This window comes from Cervus canadensis, chromosome 28, assembly GCF_019320065.1.
Source record: "Cervus canadensis isolate Bull #8, Minnesota chromosome 28, ASM1932006v1, whole genome shotgun sequence".
Taxonomy (NCBI): Eukaryota; Metazoa; Chordata; class Mammalia; order Artiodactyla; family Cervidae; genus Cervus; species Cervus canadensis.
In genome coordinates this window covers 22,099,988-22,125,982 of record NC_057413.1, presented here as the reverse complement: position 1 = coordinate 22,125,982, position 25,995 = coordinate 22,099,988, and the positions used below count along the sequence as shown (strand labels likewise).

The 25,995-nt window shown below is 40.4% G+C and overlaps 1 protein-coding gene and 1 pseudogene across 3 annotated transcripts; one reads left to right on the top strand and one right to left on the bottom strand.

The window, feature by feature from the left end:
- Positions 1-793: 793 nt before the first annotated feature.
- ZSCAN12 (zinc finger and SCAN domain containing 12) lies at positions 794-18,949 on the bottom strand. Of its 2 annotated transcripts, XM_043449696.1 has the most exons (4): positions 18,527-18,949; positions 14,501-14,645; positions 11,656-12,802; positions 794-2,125 (listed from the first exon to the last, which is right to left on the bottom strand). In XM_043449696.1, the coding sequence occupies exons 1-4, from the start codon at positions 18,947-18,949 to the stop codon at positions 2,002-2,004; spliced, it is 1,839 nt and encodes a 612-aa protein (XP_043305631.1). In that variant the 3' UTR covers positions 794-2,001. The 2 variants fall into 2 exon arrangements, with proteins under 2 accessions (XP_043305631.1, XP_043305629.1); XM_043449694.1 differs by lacking the exon at positions 794-2,125 and having other exon boundaries at positions 10,227-12,802.
- LOC122429431 lies at positions 15,161-25,852 on the top strand (annotated as a pseudogene). The gene is made up of 2 exons (XR_006265978.1): positions 15,161-15,166; positions 25,031-25,852. The product of XR_006265978.1 is annotated as a 60S ribosomal protein L7-like (transcript).
- Positions 25,853-25,995: the final 143 nt, after the last annotated feature.

Genomic DNA, 25,995 nt, shown 5'->3' with positions numbered 1-25,995 from the left:
CATCACATTTAGAAGATCTGTCTCCCATGTATAATCTATAGTGCAGTCAGTTCTGACTTCTGGCTGAAGGCCTTCCTCCTGCTTCCTTCACATAATGTTCTAGAAGGTTTCCATGATGAATGAAGGCCTTCTTACAGTCATCACATGTATGCAGTTTCTCGCTTTTGTGGATTTTCTAATGTCAAATATGACTTTCCCACATTCTTTATACTGACAGCATTTCCCTTGTGATAGATTTCCTAGTGGGAAAGGAGGGACCCACTGTAAACAAAAGCCTTTACAAACATGTTGTTCTCAAGCATTTTCTTTGGTATGTGCTCCCTAATGCTGAGTAATGACTAACTAGTGATTAAAGCTTTTACTAACTTACTGCACTGGTGTTGTAATTCTGCAGACTGCCCCCACATGACTAAGCATCTTCAGATTTTTTTTGTGTTGGAGACAAGTCCTTATTTTCATTCTCAGTAACTCCATCTAAAAAAATTCACAGACAATTCAAATGTCAGTTGTCTCTTCTCCTGAGATCATGAGATTAATGATGAGAAACAATGATAAAGATAAAACTCAGTTTTACCTAAAGTGCATGCTTTTTCAGTTTCCCTAAACTGCCAACTCAGTTTTGAAAAATGCCCAAGAAGGCATGTGAGGTTTCAGTTTGTGAAGCGAGAGCTGGGCAGAAAGAAACTGGAAGAGCACAGAGTATTTTCTCACAGAATGTGACAAAGAATCAGGAAAGTATAATAAAAAAAGTTAAGAAGAGATCAGTTTGAATCCACATATGAAAAAAAGAGAATATCATGAAACCAAGAGAAATTTAATTTGCTCAAGGGTAATTATGAGTACCATTTATGCCAAATGAAATGTATCGAGGCCAGTACTACAAACAAAATGTTCCATAAATGTTTGTTAAGTGGATCCACAAACAATGGCATATAATAAAAGTTAACTTGAAGCAACAGGTAAATTAGTTTCAAAAATGCATACTATTTTGATGTGGGGAAATAAGTAAGCTGGAAAACTTACAGTGGGGAAAATAACTTTTTCAGGTAATATTCAGGATTAAAAGATAAGAAGAAAAACATTTTGAAGCTAAAGAAGTTGAAAAAGTCAAAACAACAAAACACAAACACCTTCACAAATATGAATAACAGCTTCTACCTAAAGAATTGGGCAATGAGAAGATGGGTAGGTGCATGGTTCCCAGGGAAAAGATACTACTTACAATAGTTCTAAAAAGCTGCCTTTCAAGGATGTCTTCTTTCTCAGCAGATTTGCTCTCTCATCTGCTTTTCACTTCATAAGGCAATATGTGAGAGTAAAACTAAGTGTTTTAACAGGCTGGACCTGACACTTCTGATTCCAGGGTACTAACTTGCCAAAAGCGTATCTTGTTCTATCCTTTTCTACCTGGACCCTAAAAGCAATGAGATGAAGAGATGCTCTTGGAAAACCGAATATGAAGCTAGTCCCTCAGTAAAAATACTCATACAACACCACCAACAATAAAAACCCAATATAGAGAGAAGGTTCCAGAGGTGTACATGAACATCCAGGGAAATTAAAGCCCATGAAGGTGATAAGGGGTTATAGCTCCAGATACATCTGATGCATCCTGAAGTTCGGTTTTGCTGCTTTCTATGTTATTCCTTTCACTACTCAAGCCATAAATCATCCTCCCAACCCTTCCCACCTTAAGGCTTGTCTGTCAAGCTGTCTCTTTAACTTCTCCAGCATAACTGATGCCTCTTCTCCACATTCTGGATGATATTATCCTCTCTAGGTTTGCAGTTCTCCAAGCAGAGGTCAGGACCTACTCTAGCACCCGCTCCTCGGTCTGTATCTCTGGTCTCTGCATCTGTGGGCAGAGCTCCCATCTTCTGATAGCCCTGTGAGGTTCAAGTATCTATTTCCTGGTAGCAACAACTTAAAATCTGAAGAAAGATTTTGCTGTGCCAGTCTGATTCTTGGACAGGCACAACCCTGGCCCTCTACCATCAGTCACTAGTAGAGATCTTTTCTGCAAGAGGACTGCCATTCTGGAATAAGCGAGCTCAGAAGAAGATTCACACCAGCTTGGGGTTCACATTGATTTTTCAGAAGTATTTCCTTGTAGCTAGTCTTCTTCCTGAGGCATAAAACAACACAATTAACAGAAACTCTGAATTTTATTTAGCTCTTACCCCAAAATTCACTTACCTGGTAATGCACTGAAAGAAAAAAGGAACTCTGTCAGAAAGCTAAGAAATTTATGAGTGGGAATGACTGCAAATTATTATCCAGCACTATCTGCTAAAACTCTTACTTCCTAAATGTGTAAGTTAATAAGGCTTGGGAGAAAGACCATGACCCTCTTCCCTTTGGTTCCCCTCTTCTGAGAATCTCAAACAGTAAACCATCAGAGATGAGAAAATAACAGTTATTGAAAATTGACTGTAAATTTAACTCATCTAAGATTTTATAATTCCATCTGACATATGAACGATACTGAGGCACAGAGGGATTAAGCTATTTGCTAAAAGCCATACAACCAGTAAGTTGACTCTATGTCCTAATTTGTTCCTATTTATTCTAGGGAGAGTCATGAGTGGGATCATCTCAAAAGAACGAAACTTTCCTTTTACCAAACTGAGGTAAGACTTTCCTCTTTCTCAACATCCCCAATATCCTATTACAACTCAAGACTTGGAAACCATCTTTCCCCTGCATATCAATCATCACACTGAACTTCAGCAGAGCCCCCAAAGGGCCAGATATGCACGGAGTCAAAGCCGGAGTCTACAAACCGGTGACCACAGACCCCTACAACACAAAGGCCAAAAGAGCTTGCAGTTCAAGCCAGCAGCAATCAACGACCCTCTCACCCTTAGGTCTTCTCTAGGAACCTGGAGGGTCTCTCCTCTCTATGGTTGCCTGGCAGCATCTCTGCCCCTGCTGAGCAGCACAGGTTTGGGCAGCTGGGTTGGGTAACTCCAGGGGGCTGCACTCTGAGGCTGGGGCTGGACAGTCTCCCCCCCAACCCTGCCCCCCGGGGTTCGCCTTCCCACTACAGAACTTCGAAAGAGCAGCTCCCAAAACAAAAAGCGAACCCCCCCTTGCTGCTAGTTATTGCTGATAACTAACAAGGGTAGGTAAAAACAAAAGATAGGAAAATCTTTCCCAGGCAGTCTAGGCGATGTTTGTCTCCTGCCGTCCACTGTTCATCACAGTCCAAGATAAGGAAAAGCAGAGCAGAGAGGGAGCTTTCATTTCAGCTGCAACAATGCAACAGTCCTGGGAAATCTGCAGCATCGTTACAGGTTCTCTCTGGCCTGGGGCTGGAGCTTCTAGTCAGTCAGTCAGTTCAGTCACTCAGTCGTGTCTGACTCTTTGCAACCCCATGGACTGCAGCACACCAGGCCTCCTTGTCCATCACCAACTCCTGGAGATTACTCAAACTTATGTCCATTGAGTCGGTAATGCCATCCAACCATCTCATCCTCTGTCCTCCCCTTCTCCTCTCGCCTTCAAGAGGAGAGAAGGAGAGACAGGAGCTTCTAGAGGCCATGCATTTGAGAGAACCCAGGGCAATAAACAAAGCAAACATCTATAAAGCTCTTGAATCTCAAGTGGGAATCAAGATTGCCAAGAGAACTATCAACAACCTCAAATATGCAGATGATACCACTCTAATGGCAGAAAGCAAAGAGAAACTAAAGATCCTCTTGATGAAGGTGAAAGAGTAGAGTGAAAAAGCAGGCTTAAAACTTAACATCCAAAAAACTAAGATCATGACATCTGGTCTCATCACTTCACGGCTGAGGGGAAAAGTGGAAAAGGTGACAGATTTTATTTTCTAGGGTTCCAAAATCACTTCAGACGGTGACTGCAGCCACAAAATTAAAAGACGCTTGCTCCTTGGAAGGAAAGTTATGACAAACCTAGACAGGGTATTAAAAAAGCAGAGACATCATCACTTTGCCAACAAAGGGCCATAGAGTCAAAGCTACAGTTTTTCCATTAGGCACGTACAGTTGAAAGTTGGACCATAAAGAAGGCTGAACACCAAAGAATTGATGCTTTCAAATTGTGGTGCTGGAGAAGACTCTTGAGAGTCCCTTGGACAGCAAGGAGATCAAACTAGTCAATCCTAAAGGAAATCAACCCTGAATATTCATTAGAAGGACTAATGCTGAAGGCCCAATACTTGGGCCACCTGATGCAAAGAACCAACTCATTGGGAAAGAACCTAATGCTGGGAAAGATTGAGAGCAAGAGGAGAAGGAGATGACAGAAGATGAGATGGTTGGATGGCAAAGTCAACTCAGTGAATGAATTTAAGCAAACTCTGGGAGATAGTGAAGGACAAGGGAAGCCTGGAATGCTGCATTTCATGCAGTCGCAGAGTCAGACATGACTTAGCGACTGAACAACAAATAAAGTACTTAGGTGCTAAGCACTGTTCTAAGCACTTTATATAAAACTCACTTATCCATATAACTATTATCCTATCTCTCCCCAGGCAGAGGAAGGTATTTTAACAATATTTTACATTATGAGGAAACTGAGGCCCAATGTCACTTAGCTAATTTGGCTACAGCAAGCTGTAGAGTTCCTAAATTGCCTCCTTCTTTATCGGGAATAAAATGATGAGACACATATTCTTAAATATTTCACTTAAGTAGGCTGAGCTGAGGCATTAGGTCAAAATGCATGAAATGCATATAAAGTGCAGACAGGAATAATGAAGATCTGCATAAATCAGAGGCAACAAATGGTCTCCTCTTAGGAATCCTTGGGACACCCAGGACCAGGCCATTTGGGCTTAGGAAGATGACTGGCGGAGCAAGCATATATCCCCAAAGATCACCTTGAACTGTGATGGGGGAAAGCTCTGGGAGCCTTGACTGCTGGGTTTTCAGACCTGGAAAAGGTCTTTTACATGAGTGTGAAGAGAATCAATTGTTTCCAATAAAGCAATGGATAAATGTTGGCTCTCAATAATGACCTCACAATGTCAGCTAGGGAGCTAATCAACTGCGAAGTTTAAAATACTTATCAAAGTTGGTTTTGTTGAAATCAAATTATAAAATCAGATTATATGTATTAAAATTAAATACAATATATATTTTATATAGAATATATCCATACCTACTTTATAAATATATTAAAGTACTATGTACAAGAATAATGTGCAGGGGAAAAAAAAGAATAATGTGCAGGAACTCCTTACCAGTTATACCCAGAAACATTTGGAAGGAGAAAAGATCCAAAGAAATTCTTATAAAATGATGAACTTCTGGAGGAGCTTTATAATGTAAAATCTGCAGTGTAAAAGGTTGAAAGTTGAGAAAATTCAATTAAAAGTTTATCAAAATAAACGTTTAGTCGCTTAGTCATGTCTGACTCTTGTGATCCCATGGACTGAAGCCCGCCAGGCTCCTCCATCCATGGGATTTCTCGGGCAAGAATACTGTAGTAGGTTGCTATTTCCTTTTTCTGGGTATCTCCCCAACCCACTTCTGCATTGGCAGGCAGATTCTTTGCAACTGAGCCACCGGAGAAGCCCCAATCAAAATGATTATCCTCTGTTAAATAAGCACACCCATTGCTCAAATAAATTCCGGGCTTGTGGAGTCAGAAAGGGTAACTGAAAGAAATATATAATATATACTTATCTATGGTTTTTTAAGTCCAAGAAATGGTACTAGCTACAAATATAAAATCACTTTTAAAAAACCCTCATCAAAGGTACTGATATACCCATAGTGAGTTACTGGATACATCCATAATGGGGATATTATTTAATCTCTATGATTTGTATTAAACAGTCAAATATCCCTTATTCTGTCAGAATAATGCAGAAAACAATGATTCTAAGCTAGGAATGTGATCTTTTCCTATAAAGAGCCCATTTTTAAATTGAAATGTCTCCTGCATACATCCTCATTCTGCAGGCAACAAGAATTAGATATTTACACTGGCCAAACTTCATTCAAGATTTAGTATACAAGAGGATGGAGATATTATCACTCTAGGACTCTGGAGTTTAAGTATCTTCCTTAATATTGATAGGAGTTGAAAAATTTTCTATAGGTAATAACTCAAAGAGGGCTTCCCTCCTAGCTCAGTCGGTAAAGAATCTGCCTGCAATGCAGGATACGTGGGTTCGATTCCTGGATCGGGAAGATCCCCTGGAGAAGGAAATGGCAACCCACTCCAGTATTCTTGCCTGGAGAATCCCATGGACAGAGGAACCTGGCAGGCTACAGACCATGGGGTTACAAGAGTCGGACACGACTAAGTGACGTTCACTACTACTACTCACTAGTAACTCAAAGCTCTGAATACCTCTGCAACATGCGGTTTGTTCTGAAACAGAGTGGGCTCTGCATCTGCTGAGTTCATATCCTGGCCCCCCACATACTAACTCTGTGACCTCAAGTACCTTTACTGATTTCCGTTTCCCCAGGTAAAAATGAAACAGTGTGAGCAAAGCATTTAGTAATGTCTGGCCCTTAGTAAGCAGTTAGTAAATAGCACATAATACTGTTAATCCCTTCATCTATTCCTAAAGATTGCCAATAATAATGATTTTGTTCTAACAACTCTAGTGGCCAATCACTGGATATTAACAGAAGAGGCTACTTCTGTTGTGAGGGCAGGAGTGCACAGCTTTTCTAAGTGCTTCCATCTGATCACTCTCCACCTCCATCCTCACCCACCATGCCCCAGGAAATTTCTCAATCCTAGAGCCCTGGTCAACCCCTCCCCACATTTTTTCTTTTTTATCAGAGGGGGCCCATCTTCCTTTCAGTCCCTTTCTATTACACTCTCTGGAACCCTTTTGTGATTGTCAGGATACCTTTTCATCTGAAACCCATGTTTAAAGCTCAGTTTACTTTTCATTGCTTTAGAAATTTGATTCTCCCCCAACCTCTCCAGGTGCTTTTGCCTTAGTAAACATCTTGGTTCCATTCAGTTCAGTTGCTCAGTCATGTCTGACTTTGCAACCCCATGGACTGCATCACACCAGGCCTCCCTGTCTATCACCAACTCCCAGAGCTTACTCAAACTCATGTCCATCGAGTCGGTGATGCCATCCAACCATCTCATCCTCTGTCATCCCCTTCTCCTCCTGCCCTCAATCTTTCCTAGCATCAGGGTCTTTTCAAATGAGGCAGTTCTTCACATCAGGTGGCCAAAGTATTGGAGTTTCAGCCTCAACATCAGTTCTTCCAATGAACGCTCAGGACTGATCTCCTTTAGGATGGACTGGTTGGATCTCCTTGCAGTCCAAGGGACTCTCAAGAGTCTTCTCCAACACCACAGTTCAAAAGCATCAATTCTTTGGCGCTCAGCTTTCTTTATATTCCAACTCTCACATCCATACATGACTACTGGAAAAACTATAGTCTTGACAAGACAGACCTTTGTTGGCAAAGTAACGTCTCTGCTTTTTAATATGCCATCTAGGTTGGTCGTAACTTTCCTTCCAAGGAGTAAGCATCTTTTAATTTCATGGCTGCAATCACCATACGCAGTGATGTTAGAGCCCCCCCAAAAATAAAGTCAGCCACTGTTTCCCCATCTATTTGCCATGAAGTGATGGGACCAGATGCCATGATCTTAGTTTTCTGAATGTTGAGCTTTTAAGCCAACTTTTTCACTCTCCTCTTTCACTTTTATCAAGAGGTTCTTTAGTCCTTCTTCACTTTCTGCCATAAGGGTGGTGTCATCTGCATATCTGAGGTTATTGATATTTCTCCCAGCAATCTTGATTCCAGCTTGTGCTTCCTCCAGCCCAGCGTTTCTCATGATGTACTCTGTATATAAGTTAAATAAGCAGGGTGACAATATACAGCCAGGCTTCAGCAATACGTGAACTTCCAGATGTTTAAGCTGGATTTAGAAAAGGCAGAGGAACCAGAGATCAAATTGCCAACATCCGCTGGATCATCGAAAAAGCAAGAGAGTTCCAGAAAAACATCTATTTCTGCTTTATTGACTATGCCAAAGCCTTTGACTGTGTGGATCACAAAAAACTGTGGAAAATTCTGAGAGAGACAGGAGTACCAGACCACCTTACCTGTCTCCTGAGAAATCTGTATGCAGGTCAGGAAGTTAACAGTTAGAACTGGACATGAAACAACAGGCTGTCTTGGCTATCTTCAATCAAATAGAAAGGGGAAGCTAATCAATCTTATTCTCATCCTTAATGTTATTTCTAAGCTGCTGCCTCATGATTCATTTGAGCTTTATACCAGCTGCTCTATTTGGCTTTGTATTACTGTCAATACTTCTCTTGTGGACTGGCTTTACTTTCATATCACCTCCTGTTTTGATTTAAAAATCCACATAAATGAACTGATTTCCTAGATCCTGTCATTATCATGCCATCTATTATACATAAAAATGTACTCGACTTCGTCACAAGGTATTCTCTGTTATTGCACTCTCCAATTCCTTATCTAACATGTCCTCCACTTGCCCTCTCATAGCCTTGTTTTCTCTGTTGCCGATTTAGTTCCATTTAGTAACCTTTTACCTTCTCCTATCGCAGACTAGTTTGACCCCTTTGATGCCTACCTGGAAATCCCATGCCACTGCACCCTTTTTTTGTTGTTGTTGTTACAACTGTATTTAAGCATAAAAACCAACCAGAACAAACCTCCCACATTTATTTTTAAATGCTATGAACTCTATTCTTCTATATGATAGGCATAGTCCATTGTTCTGGGTCTTTGTTTATGGTTCCTTTATAGTTCTCTTTACTTGAGAGGGAAATGGAGGAACTTGTATGCATTGAGAGAACATGTTAAGCAGATGAACTGGAGAGACTGCTATTAACAGCACTGGAGAGTAGAGAGCAAGTTTAAAATAACAATTGCATTCTACTGAGCAATCAGATTAGAGAGGCTCTGACATTACTATGAAGAGTAACTTCAGTTTGGAGAACATGTCTGTGAAATCTGATTAGATGACAAGTATGGACAAGCATCAGTTTGGTAGAGATGTTCTCATGAAGGTTCTTGTTACTAAGTCAAGCCCCCTCCAAATGGTTGAGTTTACATGAGAGAAACTTGAGACTGAGTAACCTTAGGGAATAGGCCTCATACATCAATACTTATGGTGGTGCTAGTGGTAAAGAACCCACCTGCCAACGCAGCAGATATATGAGATGTGGGTTTGATTCCTGGGTCAGGAAGATCCCCTGAAGGAGGGCATGGCAGCCCACTCCAATATTCTTGCCTGGAGAATCCCAGAGGAGCAGGCTAGTCTATAGCATTGCAAAGAGCTGGACACAACTGAAGCGATTTAGCATGCTTCAATACTTATAGCTAGAGCCCTCAGGCTTAGTTCTAGGATCTTTGTTTGTTTCCCAGACATAAAAAATTAGGTTTTCAATCCTAGCTGCCTCAGTGCCTATATGCACAATTCCAATGTTGGTCTTATTATTAAATAAACAGTCCACTTGAGAATGAATTGTTTTCCAAATGTTAATTTGCTTTCCCATGTTGTGAACCCAGAAAGTTTTCCCACAATCATTGTAAATACTAATCCCCAAAACCAGTATGACACTTCATGCCTAACTATATGCCTAAGTTATAGTACTATTATCATTTTTAAGAGAAAATGTGTTCACAATTACAATTTAGAAAGTTAGGAACATATATATATATTTCTATAGGACTGGGGACTCTCCTGGCTCAAAGCCAATGATGATATTATGTCTTATACTAGGATTATGGACAGAGGGATGGGAGATAGACACACTAGGGAAATGGGGGTAGAGTCTTTCACAGAAGGGGGAAGTGAGAGAAAGGGCTGGGCAGAAAAGTTGTTATGACTAGTTAAAGAGTGGTGAATTATCCTTCTTTTTTCTCCTCTATCTCTTCTATCAGTATCTCACCACTTCAAACCCACTGACCAGCTAGAAGTGAGGGGAAATGAGGGGACTGAAGTTGGGTGGGATGGGGTGGGAATGTAGTCCTAGGAACTGTGGAGTTTGCTGTGGCAAGGGAGAAAGGAAAAGAAATAAATCAACATCTCAGCAGAGATCAAATATGATTTCTGTAAACAGATAAATAGACCAGGAGCTATATGTACTTCTGTGACTTGCCTGTTACCTACTACAGTAATCATCATAGGTTCTCATCAAAAACAGAATTTACTCAGTAATATAGGGGAAATGTCAACCAGTTTTCAGTTAATTTTTTTTTCCCCTGAAGCCCGAAGGAAAGAATCACTAACCCTTGTCTTTTTTATATGCTCAAGAAGGTATACAAGCCAAAAAACTGTAAAAGAACTCAGAACACAGAGGTGGGAAAAAAGAGAAGTATAAAACAGAGAACACCAGCAGCCCTCCACACACACACACACACACACACACACAATGCACTCACACACACACACACCATGCACTCAGAAGATCCCCGGGAGCCTTGGAATGTAGGTGGGTCTGTTTTGAAACATTCAAATTTGAAGGGCTAGAATGGCCATCGTGAAGCCCTAATTTTTAGGCACGACAGTAGTCTAATTCCCTGTTCATTGTAAAGAGCTGCTGGCACATGTCCCCTGAAAGGCTTTCCTCATGCTAAAAATCTGCAGGGGCCTGTATTCATGCTTCCTCACTTCACCAGCAACTGTGATTCAATGCAATGTTTCTCAAATTATATAGCACATCAAGTGACTGTGGAGCTACAGAAATGAAGATTCTCAATCCCCATCTCAGACCTAATGAAGCATAGTATCTGCGAGTGGGACTCAGGTATGTTCAACAAGCACCACAGGTGATTCTGATGTTCACTGATGTTGAGGAATCACTCCTGTAATGAACAGTACTTAATGAACTGTAATGACCTGCACTTAAGCCTCTGGCCTCTTCCTTTGTGTAATACTGTAGCTGTGTCATCATCTCCATAAGCAAGAGTATCCTCATTTTTACAATGGAGAATCATTTTATAGAAACATTTTAGAAATTAAATGAGAAAAATTCTTTAAGTGTCAAAGTATTCAGTGAAATTACTGGCATTCTGACCTCCCAGTGTCTGTCCTCAAGTTGTGTTTCCAACACAATACCATCAGCTGCCCAACTGAATGAACTCTCTTTAGGTTGGCTTGTTTTGTCACTGATGCTTGCAAACCACATGCACTCTGATTAATTTCTTCTACTCTAAATATTTTCTCCCTTTTGCCTTCCAAATATCCCCATCAAACCTTTACCTTTAAAATCTTTCCTGACCACTTCAGGCAACAGTGATCTCTCCTCCAGAATTTATAGCACTTACTTCTTTCCAAGTGCCACTTTAATTCTATAATATTTTGAGCATCAATTCTACTGTCCTATGGCCTTAACTAAACAGGTGGACCTATCTTCGAAACTAGGTTGTAAACTCTTTTGAGAAAAGGAGCACACAGTGAATTTTTTATGAAATATCCAAGGTTTCCTTATAGCTTATAGTGACTAACATTTTGTCCTCATAGCTAGTATTTCTCCCTAGCCTGAATTCTGTGAGATAGTTTCCCTGTAGTTATCACACAGAACCAGATTTTTCTGCTTTGTGGGTAGTCTGATGTTGAATAAGAGCTGGGTTCTGTGTAAATGACTCCCCATGCACTTTACATGTATAGGGATCACCTCTGTTATGGATTCTCTGGTGTTTATTAAGATCTGACCTCTGCCTGAAGGCTTTGCCACATTCATCATATTGGTAGGGTTTCTCCCCAGTGTGGATTCTCTGATGCTGAATGAGGCTGATGATTCCATGGAAGGCATTCCCACACCCATCGCATTTATAGGACCTCTCTCCGGTGTGCAGTCTCTGATGTTCCTTGAGGACTGATCTTTGAGTGAAAGCCTTCCCACACTTATCACATTTATAGGGTCTCTCTCCAGTGTGAATTCGTTGATGTTCTATAAGACTTGTCCTCTGAATAAAGGCTTTTCCACATACATCACATTTGTAGGGTTTCTCTCCATTATGGATTCTCTGATGCTGAATAAGGCCGCTCTGACTGAAGGACTTCCCACATTCCTTACACTGATAGCATTTTTCTTTGTGGTGGATCTCCTGATGGGAAATAAGGGAGGAGTTATAAACAAAGGCTTTTCCACACTCACTGCACTCATAGGGCTTTGCCCCAGTATGAACTCCTTGATGTTGGGTAAGAATTGAACGCCGACTAAAACTTCTATTACACTGAGTACAATGATAAGGTTTGTCTCTTGTGTGGATTTTGAGATGGTGAAAGAGACCTGCTTTCTGGCTAAAGGCTTTGCCACATTCATTACAGTGGTAGTGTTTCTCTCCTGTGTGAAGTCTCTGATGTTGATTAAGAGCTGACCACTGGCCAAAGGCTTTGCCACACTCATTACATTTATATGGTTTCTCTCCTGTGTGTATTATTTTGTGTCGAATAAGCACAGTTCTCCCACGGAAAGTTTTTCCACATTCTTTGCATTTGTAGGGCCTGTCTCCAGTATGGATCCTCTGATGTTCTACGAAACGTGAGTGTTGACTAAAAGCTCTTCCACAGACATCACATACATAAGGCTTTTCTCCTGGACAAATTCTCTGGTGTTCAGAAAGATCTAAGTTCTCAGTCAAACTTATTCCATGTTCATCACATGTAGGTTCTTTATCTTCCCTTGAATATTCAGAAGACTCTCCTGTTTTTTCTTCAGGTTCATATGTTTTTTCATACCTAGCTGGTTGAGACATTTCATTTTCAAATTTGCTAGCTATATTCCCATATGGTTTCATTTCTTGAGAAACTTCTTGCTTTAGAGTTAAATTCCTATACTCATTTCCAGTCTCAATATCTGAAATTAAAAATGGATCATACTCGTTAGTTTCCTGTGGTTGCAAAAAGCAACTTTCATTAGGCAACATAAGATTATTCAAATGAAAAATTACACAAGAACTTAGAGATCCTGCATGACTATAAAATGGCACTAGAATATAGAATAAACACATAATAAAACTAATAAACACAAGCACTCCAAAAACTGCTAAGAAAAAGAGCAGTAACCAAATAGAAAACTGGGCAAAGGAAAAAACTGATGGCTTCCAAGAAAGGAAATACAACAGCTCCTAAACACAAGAAAAGATGCTCCCCCTCACAATAAGGGAAAAGCAGATTTAAACAATATTGAGTATAATTTTCACCTACTGGATTTGCCAAAAGCTTGATGTAACACTGTGCTCATGACATGAATATCAAACATTGCCAGTAAGAGTGTAAATTGATCCAAGCTTTATTAGAGGGCAATTTGACAATATATATCAAAATTACAAATATTTTGACCTAGTAATTCCACCTAGAAGAAATTTATGCTACAAATATATTCACACATATGGTTATTTATCACAGTACTATTTGTTATAGTAAAAGAGTGGGGCCAACTTAAATGTTATTAGCAGGAGATAAGTTAACTGCATGATATAGCCATATTGTTGTTGTTTAGTCACTAAGTTGTGTCCAACTCTTTTGTGACCCCATTGACTCTACCTCACCAGGCTTCTCTGCCCGTGGGATCTCCCAGGCAAGAATACTAGAGTGGGTTGCCATTTCCTTCTCCAAGGGATCTTCCTGTCCCAGGGATTGAACCCTTGTCTCCTGCATTGGCAGGTGGATTCTTTATCACTGAGCCACCTGGGGAGCCTGATATAGTCATATATTTTAATATTAAGCAACTGTCAAGAAATAAAAAATACAAGGTTCTATAATCTTAGTGATAAAGAAAGGAAAATATATTTGAATATGAGAGATACACATATATGGTTAAAAATCTCTAGAAGGACACACAAGAAACTAGTAACAGTGACAACCTATTTCAAAACAGAGGTAAGGAGGCCAAATGGCTAGGGTAATAGAGTGGCAGGAAAACTTTTCACTGGGTAACTTTAGGTTATTACTTTTTTCAACCATGTGAATTTTCACCTGTTTTTAAAAAGTAAGTGACAAAACAGAGAAAGCAGAAATAAGGAAAGTACATTCTTTCACCCCTTCACCCACTTTGAACATTTTGCCACATCTGCTTTATTACTCCTTCTCTCTATAAGAGTAATATACAGGTATATACATAACATATATATGTGTGTATGTATACGCACATATATGTATTTTTCCCTGAACCATCTGAAAGTTAGCTGCAGAGATCATGGGGCAAAGGTTTATTTACTGAAGGACACAGAATAAAGATAGTGGTATTGTCTGGTAGGATAAAGGCTATACACAGGAGCGAAGTCAGTATAGAGGAAAATAACTATCAGAAGGACTAAACTAAGTGATTTCAAATAAAATACAGCCAGGATTGAGAAAATATTAACATAAAGAGAAAAGAAGAGTTGCAGAGTGATAAACCAGGCTGCCTCAGGTCTATGCATGAGCCATCAGAGTTCTTGAGAGACCTTCCTGACTTCAGAGCTCACAAACAGCACAAAGTATAAAAGAGTCCCAGGGTCCTATGTTGGCCCCTGTCTTCCCCTTCCTCCCAAGATGGGTCTTCCTTCTTTACCTTGCTTCTGCTGGGCTTCAAGTTCTGCAGATTCACACTTTGGCTGGGCTTGCACAGACAGAAGGCACATTCTGGGTTCTTGTTCTGTTCTTAGGGGTATGATCTCCTGTAAGAATATTTCCTGTTCCTCAGTGCGGACTGAGACCTGAGGTAAATGAGATATGGCTTAGAACCTCACTCTGGTAACATTAAACAAGAATATACTATCCAGGGCAGTGGCACCCAGCTCTCTGAAACTTGAAATAAACTTCTTTCCATATAACAGCCTGCCATAATCCTACTCAAGGCCAATACAAATGTCACCTCTTCTGGGAAACCTTCCCTTCCCCAGTTGGAAGTAATTTCCCCTATATTAACTGTTAAAGTATATTAAATGTACCACTTTTACATTTTTGTCTATGCTCAAAGAAATAGAGAAGTGACAAAGAGAAGGAAAAGAAGGTAAAAAGAGGCAGAGGCAGAAAGGAGTGGAAAAGAATTTATGGGGAAATAAGACAAAAGTGAGAAAGAAGGAAAGGAAGGGGGAAAAGTAAAGGGAAATAATGAGAGAAATTACAAAGAAAGACAGATGGGGAGAAAGAGAAAGGAAAGAGGGTATGAGAAGGAAAGAGGGAAGGAAAAAGGAGTGAAATCTCTCATTTTGCTAATAGACAATGCTCTTCCGAGGTCCCCATCCCCTTCTTTCTGGGAAGATGATCTTGTTTTCTATTTCTCCAAGATCACGACCATCTCAAAAAAATCCTCTGTCCTTCACTTTACCTATCTCCACTCTCTTACTCTTCTCCTTTCCTTCTTAGAGGAAGACGTCTTTTCTTTTTCAAGGCTTGTATCTGTACTTTTGCCTTCAATCTCATCCCTTTCTGCTTCCCTTTGACCCTTGCTCCTTCAATTCACTCATTTACTCAGCAATTTCAACCACTCTGTAGCTTCCATTCCTCCATGGACCCACTACCTCTTGCACTTAAAAAAAAATAAAAGAAAAAAAGGTTTCCCCGGCATGGTAGTATAAAAACAGGAATTGGAATCTACTTACTTACTCTGTTTCTTAGTTTAGTATCGATAGCTCTGTCACCTTGGGCTAGGAATTATTCTGAGATTATATGACATCATGCGTGTAAAGCACCTCACATAGGCAATGGCATATGATAGGCCCTCAAATTACTTCCCCATCCCTCTTCAATAGCTTGCCTAGTGGCTCAGACTGTAAAGAATCTACCTGCAATGCAGGAGACCTGGGTTCAATCCCTGAATCAGGAAGATTCCATGGAAAAGGGAATGGCAACCCACTCCAGTATTCTTGCCTGGAAAATCTCATGGACGGAGAAGCCTGGCTATAGTCCATGGGGTCACAATGAGTCAGACATGACCGAGCAACTAACACACACACACATACTCTTCAATGGCTAAAGTTTGTAAATAAAAAATTACCATATACTGACACTATTTCTCTGACATAGTCTCATTTTGTAATCTTTCCCTCAGAATAAGAGCCAAAATCAGCAGAATACTATCTCAGACAGAAAAAGATGTTTTGATACTTCAAATTTTGGGGTGTGTGTGCTCAGTCACTCAGTCCTGTTCAACTCTTTGCGGCACAATGGAATATAGTCCAACAGGCTCCCCTGTCCATGGTATCTTCCAGACAAGAATACTGGAGCTGGTTGCCATTTCCTCCCCTAGATCTTCCCAACCCAGGGACTGAACACACGTCTCCCGAATCTTTTGTATTGCAGGCAGATTCTTTACCACTAGCACCACCTGAGAAGCCCTCAAATTTGGGGGAGAAGGGAGCAAAAAAGCCCAGTATAGTGAACTGTGCCTTCTGTCCCTGGATCTTTGACTAGGCCTCGAAAACCACTAGCTACCCACAGCAAGCCTCAAAGAAAGGACTGGTTAGCAATACAAATTCATCATGACTAAAACCAAGTTTACTTCTGCCTGCACCTAAGAATCCCATTCTTTCTTTTGGTTCTCTTCTACCTCCCTGGCCACTCCCCAGTTTCCAGTCTGGTTACTCCCCTGATGCTCTTTTTGTCTCATGGCTTTAAATACCATTCATATTCTGGCAAGTCCCAATTTTGTATTTCTAGAACAGATTTCTACCCCCCGCCCCCACTGAATCCCAACACTTTATATCTAGTTGCTTGCTCAAACTTTCCACTTGGATTCCAAGGAGAATCTCAAAATTAACACATCCAAAACCTAGCTCTTGATTCCTGTCCCTCTACTCCAAACCTATGTCTCTCCCAATCTTTACCATCTCAGTGAACGACGAATTCATTTTACCTGATGTACAAACCAAAAACCCTGGCATAATCTTTAACTCACTTTCTCTCATATCCTGCAACCTATATATAAACACAAATCCTCTCAAGCTCTACCCTCAAAATGTATCCAGAATCCAATTACATTTTGCCACTTCCAATGCTATTATCCTAGTCAGGCACCAGCATCTCTGCCTGGATTACTGCTTATAGCCATAGCCTCCTCAACTGGTTTCCCTGCTTCTAACTTTGTTCCCTATGTTCTCCTTCCCCACCCCCAGGCCCAATGTAGAACTTTCCCAACAGAGAAGCTAGAGTGATTATGTTAAAATTAAAAACTTTAAATTGGAATTAAAAGTCAGACTGGGGCATCCCTGGTGGTCCAATGGCTAAGACTGTGCTCTCAATGCAGGGGGCCCAGGCTTAACCCCTGGTTAGGGAACTAAGACCTGCATGTCACATGGTGTGGCCAAGATAAAAGAGCAGCAACCCTCTATATTTTTTTCACTGGTGCATTCCCAGTGCCTAGTAAACAACAGATGGCCAATAAATACCTGATGAATGATGAACTTTTCCCAATTCACTTTCCCTACAATCCTGAACTCGGTTAGGAGTGTTTCCGTTATACTAGTCTTCCATGCTTGAAAATCCCTAGTGCTTAGCCTAGAATAGACTGCTGAGTAGAGTTCTCCATACTTTCTTCCTTCTTTATACCTCCATCTGTATCATTTTCAATTAATTCTTACCTAAGATATGCCTCTTCCTTTGCAGTCACACTTTCATGATCCTATTTTCAACTTAGACCTTTTTGCCACATGGTCCTTCCCTCTTCAGGCTTTGTACTTTGATGCTGAATTATACTTCCTTTTCATTACCACTGTGATTATCTAGCAGTATCCTTCAGTCACTAGATGCCAGTAGTACCTCCTAACGTTAGGACAACCAAAAATGTCCCACAACACTGCCAAACACCCTTTGAGGTACTGAAAAATGTCCCACAACATTGCCAAATGCCCTTTGAGGTGCTGGTTGAAAACCACTGTCTTTATCAATGTTAAAACAAAACAAAATGGTCCAACATAATTTGCCTCATTTTTTAAAAAAATTTTTTTTGTATCTTGGTGTTAGTAAAACTCACTTAGACTCAGAACAGTTTAGGAGCTTCTGTCCTACAGAATGAAATCTAAACTCCAGAGGTTGATATTCAAGGTCCTCTAGTCTCTGTTTTCAACTCTTCTATGGACATCTCACCTTTTCAACTCAACTGGGCTTTCAACCACTCAAAGAAACATGGGTTCCCTCCATGCCCCTCCCTCCTAACTTTCCACTCTGCTCCTACATCTCATTCCTCTGAGATGGTGACTTTGATTTCTCAATCTTTTAATCCTTTAATGGAAACAAGGCACAGAATATATCTGCAAAACCTTATTTCTTAATTACTTGTGTTGTGCAGAAGTGATGTCCTTTTCAAGAGGCTGCTGCCCACCCTTCAATGATCTCTCTAACATTTTCTCTGTACTAGAAGTCTGTTTCTGGGCAGCATTTCACCAAACAGAATTTTGTAGCTTAATACAGAAATACATGATCCTGCCACAAAAAAGACATAAATAGTTAGGATTACATTAACCAACGTTCTGTGACACTCAGGCCCCTTTCTGATGCACCAGTTTTGTCAAGGATACATTTTGTGAAATAGTATTAGACTTCATTCTGGCCTAGAAGTCCATAATTCACTTCTCAGACACCACATCTATGTTCTCACCTGATATCCTGGCTCATCCAACTCTCTCTCTAAATCCTCCAGCACAGTCACCACCTCTTCCCCACTCTCTGGATGCTGTTCCTGGACCCAGGCTTGGAGCTCCTCAGGCAAGATGGTCAGGAATTGCTCCAGCACCAGCAGTTCCAGAATCTGCTCTTTGGTGTGGGTCTCTGGCTTCAGCCACTGATGGCAAAGTTCCCGGAGTCGGCTCAAAGCCTCTCGGGGCCCAGATGTTTCCTGGTAGCAGAACTGCCTGAAGTACCGTCGGAAGACCTCCCTGCTGTGGGTGTTGTTCTTTTGCAGGTTCTGATCCTGCCTAGTGGCATATTTATGCTCCTCCTCCAGCTCCTCTTCCTCTATTTTTACTTCCAAAAGTTCATCCTGGTCCTTGTTGGCCTGGATAGACCAAGTGCATGCCATCATTGCTATGCAAAAGCTTATCAATGCTTCAAGCAAGATCTCCTGTGTCGATTCTTTCTGGCTGGAACTGAGGGAGAAGCTATCATCATTAACCCAAACTACACCATAAACAAAAATTGCAAATTCTAAGAATTTAAATTTGCACTTTGAAAGCTGCCTCCAGGGTAATCTACTATACTCAGAGAAGTGCTCTGATAAAAAAGATTCAATAGACTAATTTAAAGAAAAAGTAAAAGGTGCTAAGTTGTTTCAGGATTTTCAGGACAAGAAAAGTAAGATTAAGAAGGAAATATTTCCACTTAGTAACAGAAAAAAAGGAGAATTAAATGGAATAAACAAACATTTAGAGCAAACAAATTATAACAAAAAACTGAGACATCCTTGAGTAGTTGCTTTTTAAATTCTTTTAAAACTCAGATGAGGCATAATGGGAAATTATTAAGTCATAAAAGCTGCAGTTACATGAATTTATTTCCGCAGGGACTTAAATCTCTCTGCTCCTGATTCTTTATCAAGCGAAAAAGCTGGAGACATTGGTTTTTCAGGCCCTCTTCTACCCTAGTAACTGTAATTCTAAATACAAAGGGATGCTTGTAAAAGAGGCCCTAGGACGTGGGTCAGCGCCTGTGACCGACGAGTGTTCGGAAATGTCAGATGGCGCAGAATCAAGAAGGGTACACAGGGCGAGGCAAGCCCGGGAGGTATGAGGCGCACAGCCGGGTCTCTCCCTCATCCCGGGCTGTGACCCCCTCTCAAAGGGCTGGGGGCTAGCTTCTGCCTCAAGTAGCTTCTCGCGGACCCACCTGGGCCAGTGAGCACCAGAGGACGCCCCGCTCCAGCCTGGCCCGATGACGGCCAGCAACCCACCCGCCGAGTCCGCAGCAAAAGCTCGCTCAACCACAGCCCCAGGAGGCCAGCTGGAAGTTTCTCTCCCGGATTCAAGGGGGTGAGGTCTCGAACGGTTTCGGAACCGGAACCCAACAAGAGCGACCCACAAAGGCCGGAAGCGGCCGAGTACGGAGCATCTGGTCACTTCCGCCGCCACTCTAGGAAGAGTGAGCTCGCTACTCGGTAGTTCTCCCGTGCATTCTCCAGAGATGACTACGGAGGAGTCACAGGCCCGCGGTTTCACGATACTTTTCGCCTTCTGCTAATCTTCCGCTTGCTATTATCCCCATTCCTCCAAACTGATGACTGGTAGAGGCATGGCGAGCCTATCTGAGCTAAGTAAATCCTATGCTTTTACACTCTCACGTTTATTTGGGTTTCAGCACCTTTGATATTAAAGATGTCTCAAAGAGATTTCTCCCGAAGTCCTTCCAGACTCAGGAGAGGACCTCTTCTACACACTTCTCAAGGGTCAACCTGGCAGTTTCTGCTTACTTTTTCATTTTCTACAGTTCCCTTTTATGCGCTAATGATAATGGGTATACATCTGAAAACCCATAGAGTTCAATGGGAAAACTAAAAGATAATTTAGCAAACTAGCAAAAATATAAAATTAACACACTGAAAGCAGTACTTTCCTATGTGCAAATAACCAGTGATAAAAGGTACAAGATATAATGGAAGAGAATACCTAATTTATAACAGTAACAACAGCAGCAGCAGCAGCAACAAGAGGAAGAAAGAAAATAAGGGGGACTAACCGTAGAAAAAAATTGCAAAACCTGTATGGGGAAAACCTCCTGAAAGGCCAAATGTGTAGTTAGACAAATAGAAAGCCACATGCTAAAAAGACTGCTGTGAATCTTGGTTCAAAAGACTCAATGAAGAAGTCAATCTTCTAAAATAAAAGTATCAACAAATACTGTTTTAGAGTTAGACAAATTGGTTATAAAGTTCATATGGGAAAATAAGAATAGCCATGATACCCTCTGAAGAACAATAGTGAGGGACATACTAATCAGATATCACCACAAGTTATAAAGTCCCTACAACTGAGTGTGATACTGTGTAAGAATAGACAGAAATAGACCACACCCCAGGATTCTTGCCTGGAGAATCTCATGGACAGAGGAGTCCATTGGGTCACAAAGAGTCAGACACGACTGAGTATCCACACACCATGCACTAGACCGAGGTACATGTGGATATTTAGTAAATGATGGTGGCATCTCGAATCAATGGGGGAAATGAAGGGCTTGGAGATAAGTTGTATTAGGACAACTGATAGCCATTTGGTCAAAAGTAAAATTGCATTAATATTGCCCATCACATATCACAATCAGGATAAATTCCAAATGGATCAAAAAAACAAATGTAAAAAATATACCTATACATGTATTAGAAGAACATGAGTAATAATTCTAACATCTGGGAACAGGAAACCTTGCCTCAATTTCTAAAAGCAGCAAAAAAAAAATCAGTAAATCTGCCTAAAAATAAAATGGATTGGTTATCAAAAAATACCACAAAGAAAAGTCAGAAGAAAAATGACACACTGGAAAAATGTTTGCAACATATCACAAAGGACTAATATCTCAAATATATAAAGGGTTCCTAAAATATTTCCTAAAATGAAAATAACTGAGGACTTCCTTGGTGGTCCAGTGGCTAAGACACGGAGCTCCCAATGCAGGGGGCCTGGGTTTGATCCCTGGTCATCAAACTAGATCCCCACATGCCACAACTAAGAGTTCACACGCTGTAGTAAAGATCAAAGACCTCATGTCCCTCAACTAAGACCTGGCCCAGTCAAATAAATAAAATATTTTTTAAAAACAAAAGAAAAAAAGAAAAGAACCAATAACCCAATGGAGAAAATGGACAAAGGAAAGGAAGAGCTGACAGAAATTGTAGCAGTGCTCAAATGTCTGTAAAGATGCTCAACTTCACTCAAAATATAAACATACAAACTAAAAACTACACTGAAGTACCATTAGTCATTTTATCAGACTGGAAAAAATTCAGAAGTTTGACAATATACTCTATTCATGAGGAAAGAGGAGCTCTTATGCATTCTCAATGGGAACACAAAATAGTACAGCCCCTATCTGGAAAAATAATAAAATGTGGCAAAATTGCTTACATAAGTTTATTCTTTGTCCCTGCAATAGAAATCCATCCTAAAGATATACTGACAAATCTACAAAATACATATGCACAAGGTTATTTATTTAGATAGTCAAGCTAAAAGACTGGAGACAAACCTAATGTCCATCAATAAGTGACTGATTGAATAAACTGTGCCATAACTACCGAGGCAGCTATAAAAAGAATGAGAAGTATTTTGATGTACTGCTATAGAGTGACTGTTGGGTGCTGACAGCAGACTACTGGTGGTAGGTAGAATAATACCACCACCTGCCCCACCCTCACCAAGAAATCTACTTCTCACCTAATCTCCAGAACCTGTGAATTTATTATGTTACCTGGCAAGAGGGATTCAGGTTGCAGATAGAATTCAAATAATTCTATCCAACTGATCTTAAGATAGGTTTTCTTAGTTGAGAATTAATTTTTTTGTTCCAATAAAGCTTGGTTTCTGCACATTGAAACTTGAATTCAATATTACTTTCTCTAATCACAAAATACAATGCTTATATTTTGTTTTTTAAAGTTAAATTTTATTTAATATAATTATAGATTCATGTTTTAAGAAAGAATGCAGAGATCTCATTTACTCTTTACCAAGTTTCTACTACTAGCAGTATCTTGCAGAACTATAGTACAGTCACAACCAGAGCACTTACATTGTTACAGTCAAGATACAGAACATTTCCATCACTACGTTAATCTCTTTTATAAACACACCTAATTCCCATCTTTTCATTAATGACTGGCAACCAGGACTCTGTTCTCTGCTTCTATAATTTTGCCATTTCATATTTATTTTTTCATTTGTTTTCTTGACAGAATTGTGCAGTTTGTAGGATCTTAGTCTGCCAACCAGGGATCAAACCTGATTTGATCACTGCAGGCTCTCTGCAGTGAAAGCACAGAGTCCTAACCACTGAACTGCCAGGGGATTCCCACATTTCTCTATTTTCTTTTTCTTGGCTTCCTGTAGGTTACTTCAAGAAGTCATTTTTTCCTTTTTAATTGCATTTTGATTTATCTATTTTTGGTATTTTGTTGTTGTTCAGTTGCTAACTCGTGTCCAACTCTGTGACACCACAAATAGGCTCCTCTGTCCTCCACTATCTCCCAGAGTTTGCTCAAACTCATGGCCATTGAGTCTGTGATGCTGTCTAACCATCTCATTTTCTGTCACTCCCTTCTCCTCCTGCCCTCAATCCTTCCCAGCATCAGGGTCTTTTCCAGTGAGTCATCTCTTCACATCAGGTAGCGAAAGTATTGGAGCTTCAGCACCAGTCCTTCCAAGGAATACCGAGGGTGGATTTCCTTTAGGATTGACTGGTTCGATCTCCTTGCAGTCCGACGGACTCTCAAGAGTCTTCTTCAACACCACAGTTCAAAAGCATCAGTTCTTCAGCACTCAGCCTTCTTTATGGTCCAACTCTCACATCCGTGCATGACTACTGGAAAAACCATACCTTTAACCATATGGAACTTTGTCAGCAAAATGAGGTCTCTACTTCTTAACATGCTGCATAGGCTTGTCAGCTTTTCTTCCAAGGGGTAAGCATCTTTTAATTTTGTGGCTGCAGTAACCATCTGTAGTGATTTTGGAGCCCAGGAAAATAAAATCTGTCACTGCTTCCACTTTTACTATTTTTGGTAAATCTTTTTGTACACTTTTTAAAGTAGTTGCTCTAGGTTTCCAGTTATATATACACACTTATCATGTTCTATTGGCATCATCTTTTTACCAATTTGAGTGAAGTATAGAAACCTTACTTCCCTTTACATCTCTTGCCCTCCCCACTTATAATTCTCTTAATTAGATATTTCCTCTAAATATATTTAGCACCACAGCAGACAAAATTACAATTTTTGCTTTAACAGTTAAACATAATTTAGAAAAATCAGGAGAAGGAGGAAAGCTTGCTGTAATTACCCATATTCTTTCCTGATTATTCTCTATTTAGATTGTCCTTTCACCATTTTTTTTTTTTTAAATGTAGGTTTCCCGGTGACAAATTCTATGTCTTACTCATCTGAGGACGTCTTGATTTTTTCTGTTCACTCCTGAAGTATGTTTTCACAAAGTACAGGATTCTAGCTTGATAGTTCCTTTCTTTCAGCTCTTTTAAAATACCATGTCAGTCTCTTCTGGCCTCATTACTCATAAGAAATCCACTGTCATTTGAATTTTCTCCTATAGCTGTCATTTTTCTCTGGCTGCTTTCAAAATCTTTTCGCTGTCTTAGGGTTTGGGGAGTTTAATTGTGATGCTGTTTTGAAAGGATTTCCTTGGGTTTGTCCTGTTTCCATTTGATCAGCTTCTTGAATCTGCAGGTTTACTTCTCTTGCCAAAATTGGGGACTTTTCAGCCACTATTTTAAGTTATTCTTAAGCCCCATCCTCTTTGGGACTTCAGTGATACGATCATTACATCTTTCTACAGTTGCACAAGTCCCTGAGGTTCTTTGTATCATTGCAGTAGTTTCCTTTGGCTTCTATAACAAATTACCACAAACTTGTGGCTTAAAACAACAGAAATTTATTCTGACAATTCTAGGGGCCAGAAGTCTAAACTCAAGGCTCTGTGCAGAGACTCTGAGGTAGAGACCCCATTTCTTGTCTCTTCCACTCCTGGTCATCCCTTGGTGTCCCTGGGGCTTGAGGTCACATCATTCCAATCTCTACCTCCATCTTTATATCACCTTTTTCTGTGTGTCTAATTTCCCTCTGCCTCTCTCTCATAAAAATATTTATTATGGCATTCTGGACCCCTTCTGGATAATTCAGGATAATCTCCTTTTCTCAAGATCCTTAATCACTTATTTTGCCATATAAAATAACATTCACTGTTCTGCTGCATAATATTTATAGGTTCTGGTGATTAGGAAGTGAACGTATCTTTGGGTGACTATTTTTTCGGCCTACTACCCTCTGTTCCTCCTTTCCCCCCTCTCCAGCTTACTTTCTCTCTTGTTAGAATTGGGTATTCCTGTTGTTCAGTCTTCTAGTTCAGATTTTCTCTAGCCTCCATCCTGTTGTTAAGACTACCCACAGCTCTTTTCTGGCTGGAACCATGGAGGGTGCAGAAGAGAAGAAAAAGGAGGTTCCTGCTGTGCCAGAAACCCTTAAGAAAAAGCGAAAGAATTTCGCAGAGCTTAAGATCAAGCGCCTGAGAAAGAAGTTTGCCCAAAAGATGCTTCGAAAGGCAAGGAGGAAGCTTATTTATGAAAAAGCTAAGCATTACCACAGGGAATACAGGCAGATGTAAAGAACTGAAATTCGAATGGCTTGGATGGCACGAAAAGCCGGCAACTTCTATGTACCTGCGGAACCCAAATTGGCATCTGTCATCAGGATCAGAGGTATCAACAGTGTGAGCCCAAAGGTTCGAAAGGTGCTGCAGCTCCTTCGCCTCCCGCAGATCTTCAATGGCACCTTTTGAGGCTCAACAAGGCATCAATTAACATGCTGAGAATTGTGCAGCCATACATTGCATGGGGGTACCCAAATCTGAAGTCTGTAAATGAACTGATCTACAAGTGTGGTTATGGCAAAATCAACAAAAAGCGAATTGCCCTGACTGACAACGCATCGATTGCTCGATCTCATGGGAAATATGGAATCATCTGAATGGAGGATCTGATTCATGAGATCTATACTGTTGGAAAATGTTTCTAAGAAGCAAACAACTTCCTGTGGCCATTTAAATTGTCTTCTCCAAGAGGTGGAATGAAGAAAAAGACCACCCATTTTGTAGAAGGTGGAGATGCTGGCAACAGGGAAGACAGATCAACAGGCTTATTAGAAGGATGAACTAAGGTATCTACCAGGATTATTTTTGTAATCTGGTCCGTTAATAAACAATTGAAACAAATTTTTTTAAAAAAAGGCGACTCACAGAGTTTTTACTATTATAATTGTATTTTTCAGTTCTCAAATTTCCACTTTATTTTTTTACATCTTCTATTTACTTGCAAGGACTTTCTATTTCCTTGCTGAGTGTTTCTATATTTTCACTT